The sequence below is a fragment of the Hippichthys cyanospilos genome, chromosome 6, assembly GCF_059441005.1.
Source record: "Hippichthys cyanospilos isolate Australia breed blue-spotted pipefish chromosome 6, RoL_Hcya_1.0, whole genome shotgun sequence".
Taxonomy (NCBI): Eukaryota; Metazoa; Chordata; class Actinopteri; order Syngnathiformes; family Syngnathidae; genus Hippichthys; species Hippichthys cyanospilos.
The window spans coordinates 10,770,001-10,796,903 of NC_142374.1; the positions used below are offsets into that span (position 1 = coordinate 10,770,001).

A 26,903-nucleotide genomic window follows, 5' to 3' on the forward strand; every position below is an offset into this window, starting at 1 on the left:
AGAGAGTCAAATAAAATGTCAACTTGCCTTCATGTCATTTACATTTGTATTCTAATCCATAACTGTATCATCCTTGCTGGGACTCACCTTGTACTTGCTAGGAACATGGACACATTTACTTTGAACTCTTGCCCTGTCATTGTGAGTGTTTAGTGAGCATATTACTGATCTATGTTCATCAGATGAATAAAATGCACAGATAAAGCGTGTGGCAATTTTCAGTCACGGGTTTATTAAATTAGTGCAAAAGACAGACATTAATCATTCAAAATGTCTTCTTTTTCTTTGAGGTTGCTTTCCAGTCAAGTCCACTCCCCTGCCATCCATGTGATGAATGCAGGCAGGAGTGAAAAGATAAAACTACGCACCACAAACACATTCTTTGTTTTCTTCTTTTACATCTTTCTTAGGACTTGAAAAACAGATGAAGAGCAAACAGGGGAACAAATTTTGAACCTAAGCACATGAGCATTGAAAACTCAAAGAACTCTCACGTTGCAATTAAACACAATAAAAACAGAAACAAAACACCAGCAAAGATGTTACAAGGAAAAAGTCACCACCAACACCAATGGCATTAGAACTAGTACTCAAATTCACAGAAAAAAAAAGAAATATTTCTCCTTTAATCACTGCCTGTGTGGGGAACCAATCAAAGTACATAAGTTAATCGATACTGTATATTTATACAATGGTAAAAAATAAAATATTTACTGCATATAATAGTACTTTTTCAGGTTTACGCCATTACTATAAAGATAGACTGTTTCCACTCCATGACAACTAATGCAATAAAAACAGGTAAATCGAAGAAACGACTCCAGAGTTTTTCCGACTTTAAAGGCTTATTGGCTACCACCTTGTCCTAAGAGACCACAACCACTGCAGACAAAGAAACAGGCAGCTTCTCTCCTCTGAAACAGGGAAACTAGATCAAGCACAGTCTGTTGAGAATAGAAAAGAACACATCAAAAAGCCAACGCTCTACGCCCACTACCACGGTGTCTCAGCCTTTGTCGTGTTTGTTGCATGGAGAGAGGGAGGCTCCTTACACCGGGGAGCGAATGTTCCGGGATGGAAGGATGGAAAGTGGAGGAAAAATATTTGGGATGGCAGACGCACTCTTGAAAAGGGCTGAGTGAGTGGTGAACATCAGCTTGAAAATCATATTACAGTATATATTTTTTTGTCCATCCACCAATACGTTTACTACAGCTCTTGTCTCATTTATTGTCACGGGGAAATCACTTTGGGATGAGAGGTGGTTGACTGTCAATCCCAGAGCAGACTACCATTTACAGTCGCATTCACAACCCATAGACAATTGGTGGGAAATGGGAAACTGCAGAGGGAGAGCCCACACAAGCACAGCGAGAACATGCACACTGCACACACAAAGGCTTACTAACTGCGCTGTCCTCGAGCAGGTTTGATTCGGCCCGCCATTGACACATTATTATATGTATTATGTGGTAGAAGTGTCGGCCTTTTTTTTTCTACATTTCCCTTTTCCTCGAGCTAAATTTGATAACCAAAATGATGGAACTACTTCTCTAGTCTACACATTTAAACACAACATATTTGAAGGTTGTTGACTTTGTAATGATGGATTCAGTAATACTTATTTATGTCGTTCATACCTGTGAATGGTTCAATGGTGTGTAAAATTGTATAGTGCATAAATGCAAGTATTCTGACAGATGCTTGCCACAGATGTGCAAACCAGTCAAATTAATCATGAAAATGTATCAACTTAAAACTCTTTGTCAGGAGTAATGTAACATTTGTTCAATAGAATACTGATTATTTATGGGGCTCCTTGTAAAGTCCAATCCGAACCAGTCAATTCAGGTCATCTGCTGCTGGAACATGCTTAAACAGAACACAATACATTCAGACTTAAAAAGGAATCGTGAAACATTCTACTGAGAGAGATTTACAGGCTGACAGACACCCACTGTTTTTGACGCTGCGAAAAGTAAGATGGAGTTTTGAAGTCTGGAAAATAAGGATTAACTAATCGATGGCGTCCAAGGAAAGCGTGGACCAAGGACACAACGTTCAAGGCGGTCAAACAAACTAAAGATGATTTGATACCATGTGCAAAGGAGCAGTGCACTAAGGAAAGTAGCGATGAAGAAAAGCAGACCAGTGAAGAAAGAAGATAAGTGATTTTTACACACAAGTTGAGCTTGTGGGAATTGTGTCTATTGTCATGTATAAATGTTTACGGTGTGATGACTCCGTCTCCTTCTCGTCCGTCTTCTCTGCTAAGCCAGCGTTGTGTGCAGGAGATAAGTTGGTGCTTTCCGGTGTTGCAAACAGGACCATTTTGTAGAAGTTACAGGCCTGGAGAGACAAGACACGAAAGCAAAATGTTGAACAGCGGGAAAGTGAGGCATGAGAAGGGTACGGGAGGTAAATCAAGGTCAGCGGGGAATCAGATAAATTACAGAGGGCAGGTATCAGTGTACTTCCATTAAATATTTAGTGAGGACAGAACAGTTGAGAGAGGCTCTCATTCTCTCTTTGCATTCATGAAATGTATTTTATTTTGTATTTTCTTCAGTTATTTCCAAATTATAGATGAATACTTAAATATGTCATATAAAAATCATGAGTATCATATCAATTCTGCTGCTCTCTTCATCTCCTCTTGTGTTTGCAGTCGTATCACAGAGGAGCAATTTTGTTGAGCGTTTATTCCGGTAGTTGTGTTTATTAAACAATAATAATATGATGATGAACAATTATTATGATTACAGTTATCAATATTTAATGCTTTGGTGCTCTTTTTCTTGTCTGAGAGAAATGTGCGGCTACATTTGAACCTTACGTCTTGTCCTCATGTTAGTAGTTAGCAGAGATTTTTGTCATATTATAATAAATAATGGCACCCTGCAGAATGGTTTCTTAGCATACTTAATCAGCTACTGAATATTTTTCTCTGATGGCGGAGTGTTGATGTTCCTAGCTGTCTAATGCAATGGTAATAATTCAGGATAAAGGAATCACAAGGACAAGTCAAGCTCATCGGAATGCTATCTGCACTTCAAAATAAAAGACTCATAAGGCTATTGCATTGATGTCCATGTATTATTTGGTATGGTTGAACTTGGTGGCGTTTTGTGTGATATGGTTGCAGCTTCCTTGCCATTTCCGTGTACATCAAATGAACAATGTATGAGCATAAAATCAAAAAAAAAAAAGGTCTTGCATACTTTAAGTAACCTCATCCCTCAAGGACTCCTTTCTCCCCGAATTCCGGAAATCCTCCTATAGATGCAACTTACGTGATTGCAACCATTGCGAACGAAACTTGGCAGTCTTGAACACAAATGAAGTTTGTTCAAAAAGCATTTGAGACCATCGGCAGGTGCCTGATTTTCAATATAGCGATTCCACGTCTATGCATGAAGCGCAAAATCCAAACTTTAAGTTCGATGCGATACCACTTATTTGGAGCCCTGATATATATATATATATATATATATATATATATATATATATATATATATATATATATATATATATCCAATAATTTCAGACTTTCACTGTCCATCAACACTGAAATGTGTTGGGTAGGCCTATGGCTGATCTCACAGCTGAAAGATTGCAAAAAGAGTGTACATTGCTTCAAACAGTGATACATGTTGCGCATTAGATCAAGAAATGTGAGAGGTGATGGGTGTAAAACACAGTTGGCAGTTAGCACTGCCGACGTCGACCTCAAAGTATTTCAGTGCATTGGGTTTTTGGTATGCGTGAACATTTGTGTTTGTGTGTGCATGTGTGTGTGCAATAGAGAGTGGTGTTTTGTGGTACAATGACAATTTGTCACAGCAGATGGAATTACAACAGATCAAGATGTAATACAACCAAGAGAGTCATAGCTATAGAAAGAGTGGGCTAACGCACACACACGTACATACACACGCACACACACGCACCAAACTATAATTTGAAATATGAGGCTTTATCGATTGTTTCTTGTGTTCTGGTGTGACATGTTGGAAGATGGCTGAGCTTGACTGAAGCCTATGGCTCACTCCAGCTCGTGGTTTCATTTTCTCCCCTCTTTGAAACTTCAGGCTTCCAAATAGAAGGCATACAACATAGTAAATTGGAAAAAAAAATCTGAGAGATTTGTGAATTAAGTTTTGGCTATTATTTTAACTATAATATATTTGGAAACAGTCTTATATATGACTGAGAAATGACAACTATGTTGTTTTGAAATTAATTCATTTAAAAATTATTTTATAACACGTTTATGACACAGAGTTCTAAACTGTTAGAAATTCTATGATAAAAAATATTGGATGCCAGATATTACTGTTGTAGCCATTTCATTTTGTAGTATGTGTACATTTCTTCCTATCGGTAACTTTTTGGTACCGTGATCATGTAAAGAGGCCATATATTTAATTATCAGGGATCCTTCACATTTAAATGCACATTAAACTATATTTGATTGTATTGCAACACCACATTGCTGCTTCTACAAGACTACAACACTATACACAGAATTTGTTACACCGATCTAGAAATACAGTACTTGTCAAGAGCATAACAGCTTTTTGTTGTTTTACTTTACAGTCTTATCGCTAAGTTTAGTAGCACTGCTTATTAAGTGAAATGTATATACTATACTACAACATGATGTAAAACAGGCCGTACAAGGGGGAGACAATTTGGCTGAACTAGTGTCTGTTAGGGTCACAGTCCTGCTGTGCTTTGTTTCATGTGTTGGCAGCCACTATCATTTAGCTGAATTCATTATGTACCTCTTGTTTCTTGTCTTTTGTTGCCTCAATGTATTGTGACTAATTTTACTATTACTATTACTATTGTGAATTTTACTAAGGGTGGAGCCAGGGCTTTTGTCTGCTGAGCTCATTTAACCTGCTGACATTATTTTAACCTTTCTCAAACAAATTCAAGCGAGTCTGTGACAATAGCTTGTCACATGTTTTTAATAAACCGGCTTGCTGAAATGCGGACAGTGTACCGGTCCGTCGTGGTGAAGAGAGACCTGAGCCGAAAGGCGAAGCTTTCTGTTTACCGGCCGATTAACGATCCACATCCACGACATCCTGGATACAAGCGGCCGCAACGAGTTTCCGCCGCAGGGTTTTTGCGTTCTCCCTTAGAGATAGCGTGAGGAGCTCGGTTGTCCGGAAGGAACTTGGTGTCGAGTCGCTGCTCCTCTGCGTTGAGAGGCGCCAGTTGAGGTGGCTCAGGCATCCTGTTGGAATGCCTCCCGGGCGCCTCCCTCGGGAGGTGTTCTGGGCATGTCCCACTGGGTGGAAGCCCCAGGGTCGACCCAGGACACGCTAGAGAGTCTATGTGGTGGAGCTGGATGAAGTGGCCAGGGAGAGGTAAGTCTGGGCTTCCCTGCTCAAGTTGCTGCCCCTGTGACTCGACCCCGAATAAAGCGGTAGCTAATGGAGGAATGGGTTGCTGAAATGTTGCATGTTTCTTCATATTTTTTCAAAAGAAAAAGAAAAAAGGACACTCCAGTACATCCTATTTCTGCACAATAAATCCAAATAAAAATGAGGTCATATGACAGCTGAGGTCATTGAGAGAGCTCAATAGAATAGAGAGTGCCACACAGGTTGAGCTAGAGGGCTGGAGAAACAATTTTAGAGGGAAGATACATGGTAGAAAGAACTAAATATATGAAGAAAAGAATATAAAAGTGCAGCAAGTGATTCCACAAGTCCAAGCCCATCAGGTTTGATACTCCGGCAAAAAAATAAAAAATAAAAATACCTGCTTGGTGTGAGTTTGATTTAGTTTTTATTTTATACTCTGACTACGAAAAAGCCAACAGTGTATTTCAGGTTGTGCATATAATCTCCAATGACTTGGTAGATTGACCCACATGCATGGATGTCTAAATCTGTTTCTTCACAGCCAATGCAAAGCTTAATTTGTGTCATTTGCTCTAGTTGTGGTTGAAGTTTGGCAATGAATGCAAAGTCTCTGCACCAAATCTGAAACTTGCATAAAATATGTATTAAAATAGTGTCCCTTCGCCACATTGTGCTTCACTCTCCACGGCCTCAATGCTTCACGTCTTTTTTTTTTCTCCCAACGGACCGTCAGTTCACAGCAGCATATGATGCTGCGCCGCAACACTCTCAACGCTCAGCCCTAACATGGAGTCTAAAGCAGTCTATAACAGCCCTAATCCACAATCTCGTTCAAATGAAGGCACTTTTGCTCAAAACTAAATCAGTGCCTTTCTACATCTGGCACTGCACTGTATAAGAGTTACTGTTGAAAAACCACAAGAAAGTAATTGCTAAGGTCTTTGTACTACAAATAAGATTTGTTTGTTTTTACAACCTGTTTATTATTGTTAGGAAATCTCTTGAACTACTTCTGGAGTTGTACTTTTTGCGCGACCTTCAAGATGGCGAGTTTACTATGAGGTCCATGAACTGTGCCCCGCGGGCGCAAAAGAACCCTTGGATATGCTGACATTTTTTTTCGAACATGGTAGGATCTATTGATTTTTGTCTACATTATAGTGGATCATGAAACTGAGGACTGACAATTCAGGACACCAGAAGAACGGGATTAACCAGAGACATTGAACATTCGAAGCTATGTGGATTTTGATGAATTGGTGACAGTGTCTCTGTTTTTTCCCATTGTAATGCTGTAAAGTATTATCACTTGTCGTGACAACAAAACACGTAATGGTTGAAGTTTAAAGGTATAAACAACTGAACCACACTAGTGGGGTTATTGGAATATATTCTAAAACACACAATTGAGGACAAAATACGGGTTGAGGACAGATTACATTTGAAATAAAAACATTATTAAAAAAAAACAACATAAATGACCAAACTCAATGAGAGAAGGAGATCATTTTTCTCATACTTATGTTGATCACTAGGTATGTTGGTATATAGATTGGATGGTATTGTATCTCAATTGTGTGTCTACATATTCTTCTAAAAGAAGCCGACAGTTCAAAATTATTTTTTGGCTCTGTGGTCATTTATTTGTTTTCTATCAGTTCTCTAGTAGTAGCACTTAAAATTCTGTTATCACTGGGGAAGTGTTATAGATGTACTCTGTGAGGATAAGCAACTGGAGAAAATGGATGGCTAGATAAACCTTTGCTTACAGTATTTATGCAAACTGTACAGACATTGTTGACGAGATAGTTTTGTGTGTTGTGTGACAGGTCCTGACTGATGAGACACGATTGAACGATTCCAACCTAATAATCAAGAACCCAACTGGTCCCAATTAAATGATCTCGGAGGATACAATCAGTAGGAGGACTAGCGGTAGCCGTGCATCAGTCAGGTTTTCATAAAGGAGAAACCAGATAGAAGCCTCTTATGAGTTGAAGTGTCAAAGATTGAAAGCCTTATTGTAGGGAATTTTGTGTGGCACAAATCAAAAGCATTCGTTCACCGATGATTCCCTTTGAATTTGGTGGAACTTGAAAGAAGCCTTTGAAACGACAGCTACGTTTTTATTTAGTGAGGCAAGCTTGCAAGGAATGGCCTGATAAACCTTACAGCTTGCCTTGTTGCCAAAGCGCCATGTGACGAGGATTGAATTAAGTATGGTAACCTGGTGATTTCACTTTATGACTTCCCCATGGTTTATTTATATATATATATATATATATATATATATATATATATATATATATATATATATATATATATATATATATATATATATATATATATATATATGATATAATATAATAATATATAATAGTATATATATTTCATATCATTGCTGTCCGGCGTGAACCTCAAATGTCCAACTATGATCAAATTATTTTTCAAATCAATACTCATGGTGTATACTGTCGATCTTGAACACAACATATGTTTGAGAAGTGTTACAGAAGTGTGGCGAAACTATTTTGTTGACTTGTTCAGCGGAAAGTGGTGTAATTTCTGTATAATGCCTGTAGGTTTTTTAGTCAACAAGTCAAAACAGTAAGGTAGACCACATTTAATTTGGCTCATTATTTACAATCAATAAATGTGGTATTTTGTTACATATGGACACTCGTGTCACCGTTCGCTATTAATATCAACTGTGTTAGTCGGCTTATAGTTTTATTGATTAGACACTTAAGACTTAACACTTTTAAGAAGGCGTCTGTGACGACAGGATGGACATTTTGTGACGTTTTTAAAAACTTTTTGCATGGTGGAGGCTCGAGATGATTGTGGAGTTTGAAGTGCTCCTTTTTCTGAAGCGTCTCCTTGGTTTTGGTGGTCTTCTGTTGTTTTGAGTGTACACTAACAATATAAGTTATAGTATATTATAACTTGACTTTCTAAAACATAACAAAATTAAAGAAAACTGAGACCAAGAACAACTGAGAATGTACTCACTCCAAAAGTTCAAGGAAACACAAATACTGCTCCAAGCAGCCGATTGCTTTAATATAATTAAAATTGGGCAGTATGTTAATACGAGTGGGTCCTGGGTCAACCTCGTTGCCACTCGTAAGCTAACTGAGATAATATATGCTGAATTGTCAAGACAAACAGTCACGTGTATTCTTTGAGATGAAACCTGGTGTAAAACATGTGCCAATTATGTGCAAACATGTGCAATTGTCAGTAACACTGGCAATGTACCCTGAAGCATGTCCTATAAAGTTGCAAATTAGTCCATTCACATGTAAGACCACGATCAGAACACTTACTGTATTTTGGCTGGCATAAAATGGCAGTAAACTCTTTCCCTCAACCCTTCAAAATGATCATGTTTGATGCGCACATATACCTGGAAATGAAATGATTTCTTTGTATTTTAACTCACGGATTTACAGTCTTCAAAGCATGATCCGAGCGCAAAGAGAATTCATGTATACAACATAAGGCTGCCATCAAAAGAAATGAAGCACAGCAAAGGTGCACATCAACATTCTCTCAAGCTGGAAAGAGGATTTGTGTTGCGCTGTAACTTGAAAATGGTTGTCGTAGTCAAGTGGTGGATCAGGAAAAACAAATGTTGTGGACTAAATACCCCGGGGAATGCAAGGTCAATTACAGGCAACTTGTTTTACGGTTTTTGCAGTACTCTGGGTAAATTCTTTATTTTACAACACTTTCATAGTTTTGCTGTCCTTCACTCTTGCCATTTCAATATTCTGTAGTTCGTGCTGAAATGACAAAGAAAAGCAGAAGCAATCAAGTTTCCTGCAGTGCACCACAGCTTCACACCAATTTACTGTTACAGCCTGTAATCCTCCATGGACAAGATTGAGGTTTGAGTTTATAGACATGGAGCATAAGTTTGGGAATTCTGTGCAGTGCATAAGTGAACTGTGTGTGCTTGGAAATTTTAAATTGTAAGTTGAATTTTCTTATAGGCAGGATTTCTAAACGTTGAAGCCACCAGTCTGTACAAACTATTTATAGGCTGTGCTGTCTGTGCTTTCTCAGCCATTCATCTTCAATGAAAATGTCCATGCAAAGCTGTTGAGGAGAGATAATACATATCCAGAGGTAATGCAAAGAACACCAGTCTACATGTGCACTGTTAGAGGGCAGTGTTGTGTATGTTGTGTTTGTTGGCTATGAGACACTTTGGTAGCATTTAACCGAAATATTATTATTTAGGACAAATTGGATTGAAGTCCTTGACAGGGCTTCAGCCAGTCCTGTCCATCCGTCCGTCTGTCCGGCCATCATCTTCCGCTTATCCGAGTCGGGTTGCGGGGACAGCAGCGGCAGCACGGAATCCAGACTTCCCTCTTCCCGGCCACTTCGTCCAGCTCCTCAGGGGGATTCCCAGGCCAGCCAAGAAACATAGTCCCTCCAGCGTGTCCTGGCTCATCCCCGGGGCCTCCTCCCTGTGGCACATAACCTGAACACCTCACAAGGGAGGCGTCCGGGAGACACCAGAACCAGATGCCCGAACCACCTCAACTGGCTCCTCTAAACGTGGAAGAGCATTGGCTCAATGCTGAGCCCCTCCCGGATGACCGAGCTTCTCACCCTATCGCTAAGGGCGAGCTAAAACACCTGCGGGGGAAACTCATTTCAGCTGCTTGTATCGGGGATTTCAACCCACAGTTCGTGAGTATAGGTGAGGGCTGGAATTTAGATCCACCACTAAATAGAGAGCTTTGCCTTTCTTTAGAGAGCTCTTTATTTACCACGACAGACTGGTACATCGTCCGCAATACGGCGGACGCTGAACTGATCCACCTGTTGATCTCCCGTTCCATCAAGACCCCAAGAGACTTGAACTAGCCAGCCCATCATTGGCTGTTTATTCACACTTTTAACGTTGAGATAACTGTCAATGGCAGTGAACGGGTCAAATTATGCGCTGTCCCCCTAGTAAAAATGCATCTTTGATGTCTATTGTCATCAATGGCAGTGAACCAGCGTTTATGGAATGTGGGAGGAAATCGGAGTACTTGGAGAAAAACCTCACAAGTACAAGGAGAACATGCAAAATCAATTCAGGAAGGTACACATTCTAATTTGAAAACCCCAACAGTATTGTTTAACTCCATTTTAGTTCAGAGTGCATATGCCATGAAAACACATGGGAGTTTTTAACATTATGTGTGTCTGTGCGTGAGATTTTTTTTTAGTTCAGTAATTGTATATGACATAATCTATCTGTGATTGCCTGGCAACCAGTTCAGAGTGTCCCCCACCTACTGCCAGAAGTCAGCTGGGATAGGCACCAGCAAGGCTGCGACCTTGGTGAGGATAAGCGGCTATAGATGATGGATGAATGGATGGATACATGCATGGATCGATGGATGAATGGATAGTATCTATATGAATACAATGCACTTCAATGTTCTAATGCCATAAAAGAAAAAAAAAGGTGTAATCGCACATTAATATCCTCTGTTTCCCATCTCTTTCCCCCCGGCTCGTTCCATTTCCCTTTTCCCCATCTCTGTGTTCGGGTCAGAGTTCAGCTTGGAGATAAGGAAATAGAAACGGGATCCTGCGTGACTCTCTATCAGCCTCTCAGATTCACCACTGTAGTGATCAGTCGCTTACATCTGTGTCCCAGTGTGCCGCTTGCCTGTGATGAGCTCGGGCAGAAGTCATCTCTCCAGGTGCTTGATGGGCATGTGTGCAGAGCTTTTCTGTGTTTGACCTGGAGCTTGTCGCTCATAACCAACATCGTAAAAAGGGACAGCTGCAATACTTGTTGCAGTCACACCTGATGTAACATACTATCTGCATTAAATCCTTGTTGGAAAGTCCAAATCAGAGATCAGAGACTGCGATATTTCAAGGTCGCGATTGTTCTTTAGACATTCTTGAAACATTCTGAAACAGTTGTTCTTCATTGTATTTATCAGTGCAAGGAAATTCTGAGCATGTTCAGAATTTTCTCAGTCTTATATTTTTTTTGAGTTGCAAGCAAATTTGAAAAAAATTGTCGTGAGATGAAATTTTTCTGAATGTCTTCAGAATGTTGTGCCAGCAACTGTAACCTTGAACGAACCTGATGAATCTCTTGATATAAATGCACATTCACTACCATCATCAACACTTGAAAATCTTTGCATCTCAGTGGGATAGGGATTTTAAGAATATATATAGTATATATTTTTGAAAGTAGTTTTAAACCCCTTTGTATCAGTGTGGTTTTAGGATAAACAACAACAACTAAAACATTGCATTTGTTAGGATTTAGAAGTGCTTTTGATCAGGATAAATTAAGTGTTGGATCTGCTGGATCTAAGTTATGATACAGGAGATGACGCCACCCTTTTTTTTTGTTGCTGTATGGCGCTTTCCAATATGTGTTAAACTAATGGTCTATAAAACAGTGCTGTGTGAAACTATGAGCTAGATAAAAGGGGATTCCCTGCTAGTTGAAGGGACTGCACTCAAAACCATTAAAATCAGGGCATTGGAAGCTTATGTATGCCTGACATTGCAAGACCAGTTGATTCACCGGTGTAAGAGATAGGATTGGTGATGATGATAACTCAAGTCAAATGAACTGATTCCTGCAATGATGCACCTCGATCAAATTCACCAGAATGACAGGCTGTATCACCACTAAGACATTCTTTTCTGCAAGTCTAAAATTAAGTCTAGTTTAGTTGTCACTCAACTGTGGGAGATGGGGAGATATGGAGAGAGCTCACAGATTTCCCACAGGACAAAACTGAAGGTGTGCCTAATCCATGCCGGTTGCAGTATACTTTCAAAATGTCAGGTCCGTTGGAGCATCCAGAATCATGCAACACGGTCTAAGACTAGGCCCATAAAATGTTTTTTTTCTTCTTTAAGCAGACTTGAAGGAGATAATGTACACATACAATGCACATAATGCCATGGACAAAAGCGCTTCCCCACGTCAGAGTTGATCAAGCTTAATGAATCATCTGTTACCACACATGCTTCGATGTAATGAGAGGCCAAGTGTGCCAAAAGAGACAGAGACAGTGCTTTGCAACCAAAAGAAATGAGGCTTGATTTTTCAGGCCCTCTCATTTTGTCTAAGATGGAACATAATAAATTGGCAGGGACATATCATGTGAAGGTGTGCTCATGCTGTTGACAAGTGGACTCGAGTTGCAAAAATAACTGGTCGGAGTGGAGATACTGTATATATGCTCCGAACTGACTTGCTTGGGTTTTTTTTTTTTTTTTTAGTTTTTCTAGACTATCCTGAACTTCTCTTTTGCTTGCTTCAATTCCCGTGGGTCTACTTACCTTGTTTAACTGTACGCCACCATTAAAAACTCTTCCACCCAAAATTTGACAACTGGAACACATATACACCGCATGTATGGAGCTGAATCAATAGCCGTACTCATCCAAACTGCGAGAGGGATCAGTGATGTACTGCTTGGTACTGCAACGAGTAAACGATGAGATGTGTTATATTTTGAGAGTGGTTATTATTGGTAAAGAAACAGTATGATGAGAATATAGGAAAATGAAAAAGGGGGCAGGGCAAAATGAGGAGTAAGAAACTGGCACAGAAGGCGTAATCTGAGAGATGGAGGATCACTATAACAAGACTGCAAGAAGATGGGGAAGAGTGGTCAAAGAATCATGGCTGTGATTTTCCTCAATGATTTTCACTGCTGACTGCAAATCAGCAAAGCAATAATGGGAGGACCCTTTCCTTCAGGGCAAAAATCACAGCCTACTTTATGCTTGTTTTGGTGTCTACTTTCTTGGGTACTGTCTTTTAAATGTTCACATTATGACTTCTTTTCACCATTGCCTTAGGCTTCTGCAACTCTGGCAAGCCTTAAGAGATAGACGAAATATACAGGCCCCCAACGTTCTTAAAGATTTTTCTTATCAAACTTGCTGTTGGACATTTATTTTGTGAATGGAGGAGCCTGAATTATTGATGATGTTGCTAATGGCCTCAAGAGATATCTATTGAAAATGAGGTTGTGTTCCTCCAGCCAAAACAAGTGACGTTGTTGAAATAGAAGTTAAAACAAACACACACACGCACGCACACACACAGTGTGAGCCATGAATCTGTACATACATCAGTTGCATGTGCATAGACCAAGCTTTCCCACATTTGTATTCTGAAGGTTATAACTGTAGGGTTAGGTCATATATAATTTATCAACACATTTATTAATATTCTATTCAGAAACACCGGTGAATCTAATTCAAGGTTGTTGACAGGGTCTACAGATTTATGAAGCAATTTAAAATGACAGCTGTAATAAATTAGGGTTTCTTGTTAAATAATTGTAATTAAAAGTATGCTTCAAAGTACTGATGGAAACATCATTGTCTGGTTCTTTGTCTGTGCGGTGATACTTACCGGGTAAGCCAAGCATGAGTGTTGCAAGCATGATGAAAAGGCTGAGGTGGTGTGAGTGGGCAGAGCTGCAGAGCATCTTGTTCTTTTTGCAGACGCAGACCTGAACTTTGACCTCTGAGTTGTTGGACAAAGGAGGGACTCCCGAATCAGTGATGAGCAATGGTAGCTGATAGTTTGCTTTTTTCAGACTGTGCAGCAACATGATTTGGGAATGTGTGGCTAAGGAGAGAGAGAAAAAGAGAGTAAAAGAGAAACGGAGACAGAAAGAAAAACAAAGAAGGGAGAGAAAGAGAGAGAAAAACATAAAACCAACATAAAAATCACCCTCTAAAATTATTCTCAAAACATTCTGAATGGACGCAACAACAACAAAAACAAAAACTGCAGCACTCTTTGCAACACAGAAGTACGTAAATGGTTTATTGAACAAAAAAGGTGCCGCAGTGGCTCAGTTTGTAACGACTTGGCTGAGATACTGAATGCTCATATGTAGGTCCAAAATCCATTGCAAACCATAAATATGCAAATAGGTATTATCGGTTGGTATGATGCCATCTTGACACTGCTCACCCTTCCAATTTCCATCTTTTGTGTGACTCGTCCACTGGAGGGAGGGGGTGTGTATAATATAGTCACGCAGACACAAAATTGACCTTCATGGTGTTCAAACTGCAAACTGTATTTAAAGTAATTGTCTGTGGTTGTTTTCAAACCACACGTAATTCTTTTTGTTTTACGTTTAGTTTCACAGTAAACCTCAATTGGGCACGGCATTTAACAGCTTACAACCCCTCCCCATTTTAACTTGTGGAAGGGATGTAATCAACACCCACATTCAGTGTCAATGAGGAATTTACAACATCTTGGTTGTGACGTGAGTTGAGACAACTGCTAACAAGCAATGCTGGTATCTCAAAATTATGCAAAGAAGTTAGAGCAAAAAAAAAACAAAAAAACAACAGCTTGTATCATAAAAAACGTGCTACCTATTATCTCATTCCACCTATTATCTTAAGGGACGAATACAATCATTGTTCTGGAGCAGTTAAAACAGTTAGACTTGTGCCTTGGTTTTCGTTTTTTGGCGCCGCTTCTGGCCGCTGTTGGGAGTGCATTTCTGAAGGGGAGGGGGAGGTGTTCCAGTTGGGAGCAGTTATGTCGATGCCACGCGTTTGTTGTCCATCCTTACGAGAGCTGGCCCACGAGTGTCTGTGAGTCGTTTTCTTTAGTGGAATATTATTTACCCTAATATGCCCATGGTTGGTCATTCGTGTCATTATAGCTAATAAGCTGGCTAATGTTAGTTTATATCAGCATGTTAAACGGTGCTGCCTTTGAATGTGTTGGCTTGTTAGCATTTTCGCGTTAGCCTATTAGCATTTCATATTGAAGAGAACATTATTTGTGGTTGTATGTTTGATTTAATCTTCACAGTTGTCTACATTGTCTACATTTGGTAAGATGTGATTTTTGCATATGTATACTTACGTTTGGTATATATTCTTTGCAGTTTTACAAAATTAAAATGAGTGAGAACGACACAACTATTAAAGAAGTTGCCTTCATTTTGCTGTTCGCTGTCTGTCTACCTTGACGAAAACCACCTTAACATCTTGGGAGGACAGAACAATCATCATTTCTTGGATAACAAGCAGGGGATGTTTAGCTGAAATATCAAGAACTCATCTTGAAGAAGAGGTATGTCATGTGCATACGATTTTATATGTATTGCCGTCAAATGCATGCCTATGTTCATGCATCCAATGTATTTTATATTCAGACATTTTTGGTATCGGTTCAAAGGCGCACACACACGCATGAGAATTAGTGGCTGAGGAGCATCTGTGCCTCTCTTCGTCAGCTGTCAGTCACAGGTATTACCTGTAGGCAGGTTTTAGCTCTGCTCTGTCGCTCAAACACACAAAGACAGCGCTATCGGCCATGCAACCTCGAATCAATGTCTTGGTTGTCTGCCTACACGCACAAACGCACATCCTTTTCCTGAGATCATTTTACTCTTTATGCTCAGTGCAAATCCATACCTGTTTTTTTTAGTAGGGATTCCCATGAGAACCGTCCACATTAAATTTATTGAACTGTCGCTTAAGAATTGAAGATGCTTGCAAATCTATTTTGCTCTCTCAACTATATCCTGTTTGAAAGTGTTGATCAGAGTTGGATGTAATACTTTTAAAGGTGCAACTGTGATGTACTGTATATCAGTAAAATGCACAAAAAATGTCAATATGCAAAGTAAAATATACTCACAATTCACCCTGCTAACTTTCCAGGTTTTATCTAGTCCCAGCTGTTTTCCCAGTTCTATCTTGAAGGGCGCCCCGTTGGGTGGTAGGTCCTTGTCTCGTCCACCAACTATGGCCACATTCATATCATGCGCGTCTTCACACACCCGTGCCACTGACGGTACCACAAAGGGCGCATTATCATTGTAATCCTCCAGGTGAATGACCAATGTGCCAGTACCTGTCGCGGGAGGACTGCCTGTACATCCACAGAAATAACATTTCTTGATTAGTGCATGAGTCAGATTTGATAGTTCGTCTTTTTAATTTAAGTGTTCATTCCGGTCTTGATTTCATGATATTATTTTTACATGTATTGCTTAGTCAGTTATGTAAACAAAGTATAGTAGGCAAACAAGAAACAGTCACAATAGATCAACATTGTCACGCTCCATTCGAGACAAGCACTTGGATTGATGTTTTTCAATTTTAAATTTCCATTGAAAACATGTCAATTTAGAATCATCAAGGTTTCAGATTTCTTTTGTGCTGTGTGTGCATTTGTATTTTAATATGACATTCTGCTCTTTTGTTTTGCTGCTTCATTATACCTGAGGTAGATAAAAAATAAGAGACATTTAAAAATGCTTCAGAGGTCAGTCTGCAATTAACACATATAGACAAGATCTGTAATTGGAAAAATGACTCCTCCGCCTTTCCTGAGTAAAAAAACCAACACAAAAACCCAATAAAATATATAAAAGACAGAGAATGTTATGTGGTGTGGGGGTAACAAGGCAGCAATTAAAAGCAATACATGACAAGATGTGGAATGTCTTTTGTTGACAAGGTGCAAGATTGTATATGAGACTGGTTTCAGGCTTGATTTTACAATTAGATGCGAATACAATTTTTGGACAAAGAATGATTAATTGCATCCAATGACATTTGGAAAAAAGAAAGTCAAAAGACAAAGGGCAGTAGTCGAGCATCCAGTAGTAATAGTTGAACATTCATTCATATGGATTTTATTATGGCCCGTTCCTCGAAGACATTCTACATTTAAACATGGTGAATGTGTGCATGCGGTGGCAAGCTATGCAATATTTTATATCCAATCCTCCTTAAAAGAAAATATATAACTGGCCTGTCAGATTATAGAATTTAGTATTTTACCTGATAGGAGCCAACTTGCTCTTTTCAAGTAACCATGACAACCAAACCACCACAGTCCCATAACTCCATAACCAAGGGTTGTTTAGCCTGAATATTCTTTAAAATTGAGCCGGGCAACATCAGAGAGCCTTTTGCAGTATGCTGTCATTACCGACACATTATGCTGACACAAAGGGCCCTAATTTTGTAGATCGGTGCCTGTGCGCTGAGCATAAAAACGTGCATATGAAAATTTCATGGCCAAGCTCGTGTTACGCCTTGATGGACGTTCCCGCATGTTTTATTACACACTCCCGGTGCGCCTGGCAATTTGGTGACCAAAAGTACAGTACATTTTTAATTCATTCAATGCCATGGATGAGAATTTGCGTCTTTTAAGATAATAATAACAACAATATGTAATAAAATTTGGGTCAAATATGTTTTTTTAGGTAGAAGAGCTGTCACCTTTGATTAATGCTTACCTAATATAAGCTAATTGAGCACTGTAGAGATAGCTGTGACCATTGAATGGCAGTGTTTCCACACTTATAACACAGTTATAATCTATGTACATGCAATTCAAAATAAGGAATGGAAATCAATCTTTGAAATGATACCACCCATATTTACATAGACATAGCACACCACATTGTATTGGCCTTGAAAGGTGAACGGAAATTCTAAAAATACTGGGCTTCTAGAGGTTTCCTTTTCCAATAACACTTGGCACTGAAAGAGTTATTTAAAATTTGATTAGATTAAAAAAAGGCCTAAGTTGTGGCTCAGTTGGTGTAACACAATTTTGATGGATTTGAATGAAGCTCGGGCAGCGAGATCCTTAACTCCACGCAAATGTATAAATTTGACAGTCATTTGGAAAAATCCCTTTCATTGATCGTAAACATTAATGCATGGAGCAACTTTCTATCATTATCATCTCCAATATGATTCTACCTCATGACAGTGTGTTTCTCTCTCTCTCAGCTGAAATAAAAGGGAATTAGAAGAGCTGTTTTGATTGGCTGAGCGTCAGATGTATCGTGCCCACACTGATGTAAAAGGGCGAATGACCGCTTCTATCTGCACCAGACTAGGAAAATTACCAAAAGAAAGAAATGCCTCCCCTGCACACAGTCAGACTGTGTTTTTACATTCCACAAGAAAATCGGGCCCTGAGACAAACAGATGTGTTCATACATGGCCAGTTGAGGGTTCAAAGTGTACAGTAAGGTTTGTGACAGGTTGATCTTTCTTTATAGAGCTTCCAAAGTGGCAAGTCTTGAACTAGATTATAACCCATGTGTGCGAAGATGTTCATTTTGTCAGAAGCAGTCATCTTGTCAAGCTCTAAACGAATCTTGTCTTCCCAAATGAATAGGGTATACAGTGTATAGTGTATAGACTATACACTCAATCACTCATGCATGACTCAAACTTGACTGCTGCCTTCTGCAGCTCACCCCATGTCAAAAATGCTTGAAATAGATGCACATGACAATGTGATTCATGGACACTTGAACCTGTCAAGTTGGTTCTGATTGGAAAGCACCATAGCTTGGTTTATGCTTAACACATGAACGCTATGCATGGAATCTGGCCACAGCTTTACAGCACTTTATTCTTGGTGTGGCTTTCCCGGCATTCAGCTGATATTCTCCAAAATTATAGGTGGCAGTATATGACGTCTATAGCATACCAACGATCTAAATTCTTCCAAGCTTTTTTTTTATCAGACTCCTCATTTCTCCCCAATGTGCCTGCTCGCCAGGAGTTGTTTACGGTATGTAGGTCACGGGCGTCCTTTTCAGCTGAATCAGAAAGGTGTTTGTACCGGTGAACTTCCATAAGCAATAGTTCGTCGGCCATGTTTTCCGCACGGGAGAGACAATCTGGCCTACGCTGACTCTTCGTGGAGGGACGTGGTTGCCAAATGACGTCATTTTGATGCGCGGCGCCAACTCAAAACTCAATTTCTGACTGCTTCCCACCAATAGAAAATACAATAGGAAATAGAAAAACAACAGTCACTTAGAAAGTTCTATGGGACTTTTTTCCAAATCGATACGAGTATGAATACTCATGCTCGTACATACTGATGCCAATAGTGCTTTTGAAACATAACTTGCCCTCCGCAACAATGACAAATACTTCAAAGGAAAGTCCTTATAAGCCAATACAGCTTGATTCCTGAAAAAAATAAAAATAAAACATTCTTCCAATTTCTGGAACCTAATTTTAAACCCATAAAGTGCAATCGATACTGGACGTCGTCATGAGTTCCCATCCCTAAAATAATACACACAAGGAGCCACAAAAACTACTGTACCTGGTGTGGATGTCAGTCCATTATAGTCCAGTATATTTTTTATGTACATGTAGGAAAAAAATAATGATGCATATATGAAATTAATAAACTGCTTACACAAAATTGTATTTTTGCATGTAAAAAAAAAAAGAACAAAAAAAAAAAAGGTTTGGTGGAATCTTTGATTCAAATAGTCAATGTTTAAGCCATTATGGTATTTGAAGTTATAAAATGAAAGCAAATTTAAACTATGCACATGTCATCAATTAAAACTGCAAACCAAAAATCCATCATCTCCATCATTTTTCATAGGTAGCTCCAATTTGCATGAGCCGTGCCTTTGTTTTCCCAAGTACATCCATTCAATGCATCAGTCTGGAAATCAGTGTTTCAATTAACTTGTATTAATGATGTTTCAGTATTTTTCTTCAATTCTTGCTTTACCCTCTTTCTGAATAACAGAACAAGAGCTTATTGATATCTCACTAGTTCCCTGTTGGATTTATAATGTGCAGTAATTATCCTACAAGCGAATAATAGCTCTCAGAGCAGTGGTCTTCATGGCGTTCTTAAAACAGGTTATCCCATTTTGAATAATGATTCCAATCATTTTCTGATGTCCTGTTTCTGGTTACTTGGTAAAAATGACACTATTTGGATGGATTTATTTTTCTCTACAGCCTGCTATAATTCTTACCTAAGAGTAAATGTTGAGTTCACATACATTGTGTAAGTGAACATATATATGTACATGGGCCTGAAACTTACACATGCACAATCAGCAACTTACGGATGCAGTAGTGGGTGGAAATCAGGGCTTTTCTGCACTTTATCTCAAAGGTATGTTCTAACTGTGGCAATTTAAAAGATTAATACACATAACCACAAACTACAAGTCATTGCTGCAGCACACAGCACAGAAAACACCATCACTATGGGCAATGAATAATTTTAAAAAGCAATACATCGGCATGACTCCATGTGACTTCAAGTACAGATAATACATAGTATGCACTTGGACCACTCAGCAAAATGGTCTGAAGGATAAAAATCCTATGGTTCAATGACATATACAGTAAGATAACAAAGTACCCTTTTCTGAATTCATATCTCTACCTAAATTACTACCCACCCAATTATTTCATATGGCACTCATCAACAGGATCGCAGTTAAACTGGAGTACATCCTAGCTGGCCAATGGCAGGAGGTAGGGCACAAAACAGACTGGTTGCCAAAATAATCAAAAATGACAAAATCCACCAAAACATTCAAGTTTCTGAAAAGCCTGTGCTTGTTATGGGTTGAGGGCCATGATATGTAAGCTCTTCAGCCACCAAGTATCCAGGTTTCCCCTCAAGTAATAGAAACCCTGTGCAGGAACATAAGAATGAGCATAGCTTTTTTTGTTATTTTTTGTTATTTTTTCCCAGGAGGAGTCTCTGTGAACTTCTACATCTTGCTTTCTGTTATTTGCCTTCAACTGTTGATACCTACTCATAGGTGACAGTTTCATCAACCTGCATTTCCCCTAGTATGTCTGCAAATGAGTGGTGTGAAAAAGACGCAACGATTCCTGGGGTTGTCAAAGATAAACCACATCCCTAAGATACAAATTGAGATTTCCTTAACACTCCTCCACAGTCCCCCTACTTTTATGAAAAATACTTTTCTCAGGTCCTGCGATAACCTCACAGCGTGTACCTTTGGGCTATTGCTGGGGTTCTAGTTTATGCATGTAAACACAGTATATACAGTGTATGCATATATATATATATATATATATATATATATATATATATATATATATATATATATATATATATACAGTGGGCCCCCGGGTTACGAACTTAATCCGTTCAGCGGCTACGCTCGTATCTCGAATTGCTCGTATAGCGGGCAATCCAAACCCATGTTAATTCGTGAATGTGTGCAACGCGCAGAAGCCTTAGGTGAAATCATCACGCTGTATACATATATTAATATTGAGTGACATAATCTGCTGTACAGTTGCATTAAATAACAAATACAAAGGAAGAATTACTTTTACCTTTGGAAAGACGTGACTTGGGCTGAGATAAGCAGAGATGAGCAGAGATGAATGCTCGAAGTCAATACGGTAAATATGCTATTGGTCTTACAGTGTCACAGTAACTTTTTCAGTCAGGGTTTTCTCTACTTCCTTCCATCCCAAACAGCTGTGCCATCAAGCTAGATAAAGGCGTTCGGCCAATAGCATATCGGCACTTCTATGATTGACGTGTGACGCCGGCCAATAGCATCTCCGTGAGTGAGACCGGGTGACCTTAATCGACCAATAGCATATTGGCGTCTCCTTGCCTGACTGATAATTATTCGCACTTTTTTTTTAAACGGTTGGAATGTATTGACATCTTATTGATTAAAACACATTTAAACCTGTGACGATTTTTTGTCCTGCAATCGGCACACTTAATTTCATGTCAGCTGTTTTTCCCGACGTGAATTGAGCTAGGTGGAGGCGAAGGGGAGGTTGTGTGTGTTGTATTGACTAGACACCACACTTATAGCTTGTTCGAGCGTCAGTTCACTGTTGGTTTCAACTCACAGAATTGCAACAATGGCGCTGTCCCAAAGCATGCCGGGAGGTCGCCGACTAACATGACATGCAGATTTGGCAAGCAATCATTATATAGCTCTGCAATATCACCCGTAACAGGGTGCAGTAATTAACGTTTTGAGTTAATACGGCAACGCAGCTAGGCTATTGCTCTTACAGTGTTACAGTAACTCTTTCAGTCAGGGTGCAAATCACGGAGATACTAAAACATCATCCTCTTATTTCTTCCTTTACCGTAGTAATTTTAGAAGCTATGTCTAACAGATAAAGTTTGCAAAGTCTTCAAAACATTCCGTTTTTCACTCATTTTCTCTACTTTCTTCCATCCTGTCCCATCAAGCTAGATAAAGGCGTTCGGCCAATAGCATATCGGCATTTCTGTGATTGACGTGTGACGCCGGCCAATAGCATCTCCGTGAGTGAGACCGGGTGACCTTAATCGACCAATAGCATATTGGCGTCTCCTTGACTGACTGATAATTATTCGCACTTTTTTTTAAACGGTTGGAATGTATTGACAATTAATTAAAAAAAAACACACATTTAAACCAATGACAATTCTTTGTCCTGCAATCGGCACATTTAATTTCATGTCAGCTGTTTTTCCCTTTAGCTGTACAAACACTACACTTAAATGGTAATTATATTTAGACACTGTGAGTGAGACAGTCAGTGTGAGGTTGTAAGACCAATAGCGTTCACGTTACCGCCACAAGTGTCTGTTAATGATTGTAGATGACGCAACTGCTGAATATGTGGACGCAGTTAGGCGAGAACATTTCTACATACTCAATGGCTGGTTTGTCGGAATGCTCGTAAGCGGAGGACAAAAATCTCCCTGATCCACGTTCGTAAGGCGAATTGTTCGCAAATCAGGGTGCTCGTAAGCCGGGGGCTGACTGTATATACATATATATATATATATATATATATATATATATATATATATATATATATATATACTGAAATTGGCATTATGACTGGTGAGTGTTTGAAACATAACAATTTGTGGGTTAGACATGGTTAGATGGGAAGAAATGATTACAGAGTTAATGCTGCAGACCATTCCAAATGTGCCCATTCCATAATCCCCCCTTATCAGGAGTCAGGACTTTGACGAAATGCCAAGAGATCCTTCCCAGAAACCATCCATGCTGACACTCAGAGAGCATCCACAAGAAATTGATTGGTTGACACAATATCAACAAATTTGTCCCTGAGGATTTAGACTAAATGAGTCCACGCTATGTTTAAGGTCACTCTTTGACATTGATGCCAAGAGTACAACAAGCCCCAAGACCTAAACATTTATTCTTGAAGATTATATTTCTAGAACACTCTGGTCCAGGTCCATTTCTCCCTGAGTTTATTCCATACATGTGACATATTGCTGATAAGAAATGTGAGCATTCCTTATCATTCAAAAACAAAAGGATTTAATTAGGGTACATGCAGGGTAAGACACCCATTCCATAAGTGTCATTAAACAAGAAAAAACAAAAACTAAAACTAAAACTTCTCTTTAACTAATAGACAAAAGAAGTACATCTCCACAAGCACGAAGTGGAAAATGCAACATGTAGAGATAAAGAAAACAGGCATCTTGCTGCATGGCAGAGATGTTATCTTTGATCCAATGTCCCTCACTAAAAACAAAGTGACAACTAACTAACTGAATGTCAGCCCAGTGTACTGGACAGGTGAGCCATAACAGTTTTGACATTTTTCTCAGTCATTGAAAGCCGGAGTAGAAAGGTCAAAGAAAGGAATAACAATAGTTGTACCTGGATTCGCACAGAGTTATTCTGCTTTGAAAGATTAGGCTCCAGATGTTTCATAAAATGCGAGGGGATTCCAACAGAGTCATATTTTAAATCATTCCTTTCTGTGGTGAATAAATATCAAGGAAAGAGCAGGTATCTTCGTATTCACGGCGCTCACAAAATATACTCTTAAGCCCCTGATAATACCAGCCATCTAAGTCTGCTTTTAATTCTTTTTTTCTAGCGTGCTGAGCTGTCTGGAAGCAACTAATGTGCAGTATTTCAGCTTGTAATGAGTTATAATTCCCTAAATGGTCAACGTGATACATAGTTCTTTAAAAAAAAACGAAAGAAAAAAAAATCCACCATTTCAACAGTAAAAGCTCAAATTCTTTGTTTTGAATTGGGAATATGATATTAGCTTGCATTTGATCAGTTTGTTTTGGAGAATTCAATAACTAACGACTTCCAAAACAACTTCTAGAAAAAAAAGCAATATGGCAATGTCCCCCTCTATCCTCCCATGACCTGTTGGGACGAACGCCAACATTTGTCCATGATCAAGCATTGGTACTAATGTCAAAAAACAGGGATCAAATCGGCACTATAATATCTCTGCACACCTTCACAATTAATTCAGAATGTCACAACAATTGGCCACTTCATTGCACATTGGGTAAAATGGAAACACACGCAGCACATACAATTCTTAAAGGGACAGTGTGTAAGATTTAACCGTTTTTCATTATGAACAGCAGGAGGTGCTGCTGGTGCTGCATTTTCCATTGTCCGTAGATATAACAAACATGGCCGCCTCTGGAGAAATGCCATCCCCCATGTAATACCATTTGATGATAACTAGACATATGATTATATTTAACATACTGTTGGTCATTAAGAACACATTCATTTGCAAGTTTTTGAAATTTACAATCATTTAATGTATTCCTTTTTAGTGAAAAAAACGCTGTAAATCTTACACACTATCTCTTTAAGTCATCATGTTACACAAAAACGATGCGTTCTGAAAAAACGTCTGTAAACCCAATTGTTGCATTTATGTATATTTTAGATTTCAATTCATATGTCATTACTTGACTAAATTCTCCACTCAAGCTGGCGCACTATATCATTTGTGAGTTTTTACTGAGATAGAATTTCAGTGTCACTTTAATTTTTACATACAGACCTATTATATATGTGCCAAGGTTCAACCCAATCAAGTGGCCCTTTACAACGAGTCTCTATTTTCTCCTATTTATGTTTGGAGTGAGGAATGCGGTAGTAAGCGTATGGACGAGCCTGCATCAAGAAGTCCTTGGGACTCCATATACAGCACACTAGCAGCTCTAAATAATGGCTTGTTGCTCAGTAGCTTTTCAACAGCCAACTTCCAAGTTGTTTTGATAATGTACCTTCAACACAATCAATCTGTTTACTCTTTTTTTTCACACACATTTTGAAAAGCGCAGTGGTTTGATCAGAATGACGAGTGTGTTCACAGTCTTTACAGTTAGCTTGAACGTCTCGGCCGTCTCAAGCGAGCACATGTTTTGCAGCAGACCGCCTACTTTCCAAAGGTCATACCATGAGTGACGATAAATAGAGCGATGAGCAGTTTAATCTGTGAAAAAGAATCTGCACACATAACCTTTGACATTGACAGCCTGTCACAGTTGCAGCTCCAATCCATTTTTGCCCTAACTATTTTCACGCGATACAGTCTAAAAAAAAATCCCTACTGATTTTGAGTCATAAGGGACGCGTCTGAAACACTGCAATTCATCACTGAGATAGCAGGTAACCCTATTGTATAGTGGCACATTAGTCACTACAGTCTAAGGAGGAGACCAATAATCCAAACAGTTTGAAAAGATGACCAATGCAAAATCGTCCACACTAAAGCTAAGACTCAACTCAATCATAAAACTTCATTTCATTTCAACCCTACATGCATAATAACTTGAAACAAAGTGTAGTATTCAATGCATAACAGAGAGGCTGCAATTGTTCATACCTGGGACCTACACACACCCCGTTGTAGTTGAAGCACTTCCTGACCACCTTATTTGATGAGGACAGATAATAAAATCCTGGCTCTATTTTTTTTCTCTATGCAATTCAACTGAAATGCCACTGTATTGAGGATGCAGAATGAAGCAGTTTCCGATGCTTAGTTTAGCATTTAGAGTAGCACACTCCAGACCATGTTGAAAGAAAAAACAACCTTAATTTTGTGACATTGCATAGATTCAACATCTTCAGGGCTATAGCAAACCCTATCACATACCACCGGGCTAATCTTATTGGCTGATCAGAACTGTAAATGAATCCAGCCACAGCCAATTACAGAAGACGCATGTCATTAAGAGAGATGACTTCAGGGAGAGAAGTCTTGCTAGGGACAGGTGCACAGCCGCCAGTCTGGCAAATTACTTTCAGAATAGAGTTTGGGTTATCAGTTGCAGGTTATTATGAAAAGTGATAGCGAGGAGGGGGTATGATAAATAATAAAGTGGCCTTACAGGCTAAGCCCTTTTTTGCACTAACAGACCCATGATGGTTCCTAAATCCAATTCCACTCATTTTCAGCACTCAGGTACTATTAATAAACTTTTGTTTACAGGAAAAATCTCAAAAGCAAGGCAGTTCATCATGTTGTCATAATCCCAATTCATGAGGTGTTTTTTATTCATGTATGGACCTTTGCTGTTAGTATTCTACCCTCTGGCAGCCTCTAACATTCCCAATGTATTTTATATTTCATCACTGATTTCCTTCTCAAAATCGACCTTTGTCCCACCATTAAAATGGAGGTCCCTCCTGGCCTGAGTGCATTATGAGAGATTAACCAGAAGGTTTTCAAACTTTCAAATTAGCTCTTTACTTAACCCTCATTCCGGAAGTTATGAAAATGCTCATAAAATGATCAACTTATCATTTGTGCGAAACAGCTTGTGATAGGCGAAATGCATGCAGAACAAGTGGATTTGAATTTGGTTTCAATGTGACGTAAATTTGGCATTCATCATTA

General features: G+C 39.1%; 1 protein-coding gene and 1 long non-coding RNA gene across 2 annotated transcripts in view; one reads left to right on the forward strand and one right to left on the reverse strand.

The window, feature by feature from the left end:
- Positions 1 to 209: 209 nt before the first annotated feature.
- Positions 210 to 26,903, reverse strand: part of cdh13 (cadherin 13, H-cadherin (heart)) — a 249,822-nt gene continuing 223,128 nt past the window's right edge. Inside the window, exons 13-15 of the mRNA XM_088417738.1 lie at positions 16,072 to 16,305; positions 13,804 to 14,022; positions 210 to 2,349 (exon numbers count right to left, since the gene is read on the reverse strand). Of these exons, the coding sequence (XP_088273864.1) occupies positions 2,342 to 2,349; positions 13,804 to 14,022; positions 16,072 to 16,305 (461 nt within the window). The 3' untranslated portion in view covers positions 210 to 2,341. The remainder of the gene's footprint in view (positions 2,350 to 13,803; positions 14,023 to 16,071; positions 16,306 to 26,903) is intronic.
- LOC148422131 (uncharacterized) lies at positions 14,943 to 16,773 on the forward strand. The gene is made up of 3 exons (XR_015865947.1): positions 14,943 to 15,014; positions 15,314 to 15,501; positions 16,095 to 16,773. It is a non-coding gene; the product is annotated as an uncharacterized LOC148422131 (long non-coding RNA).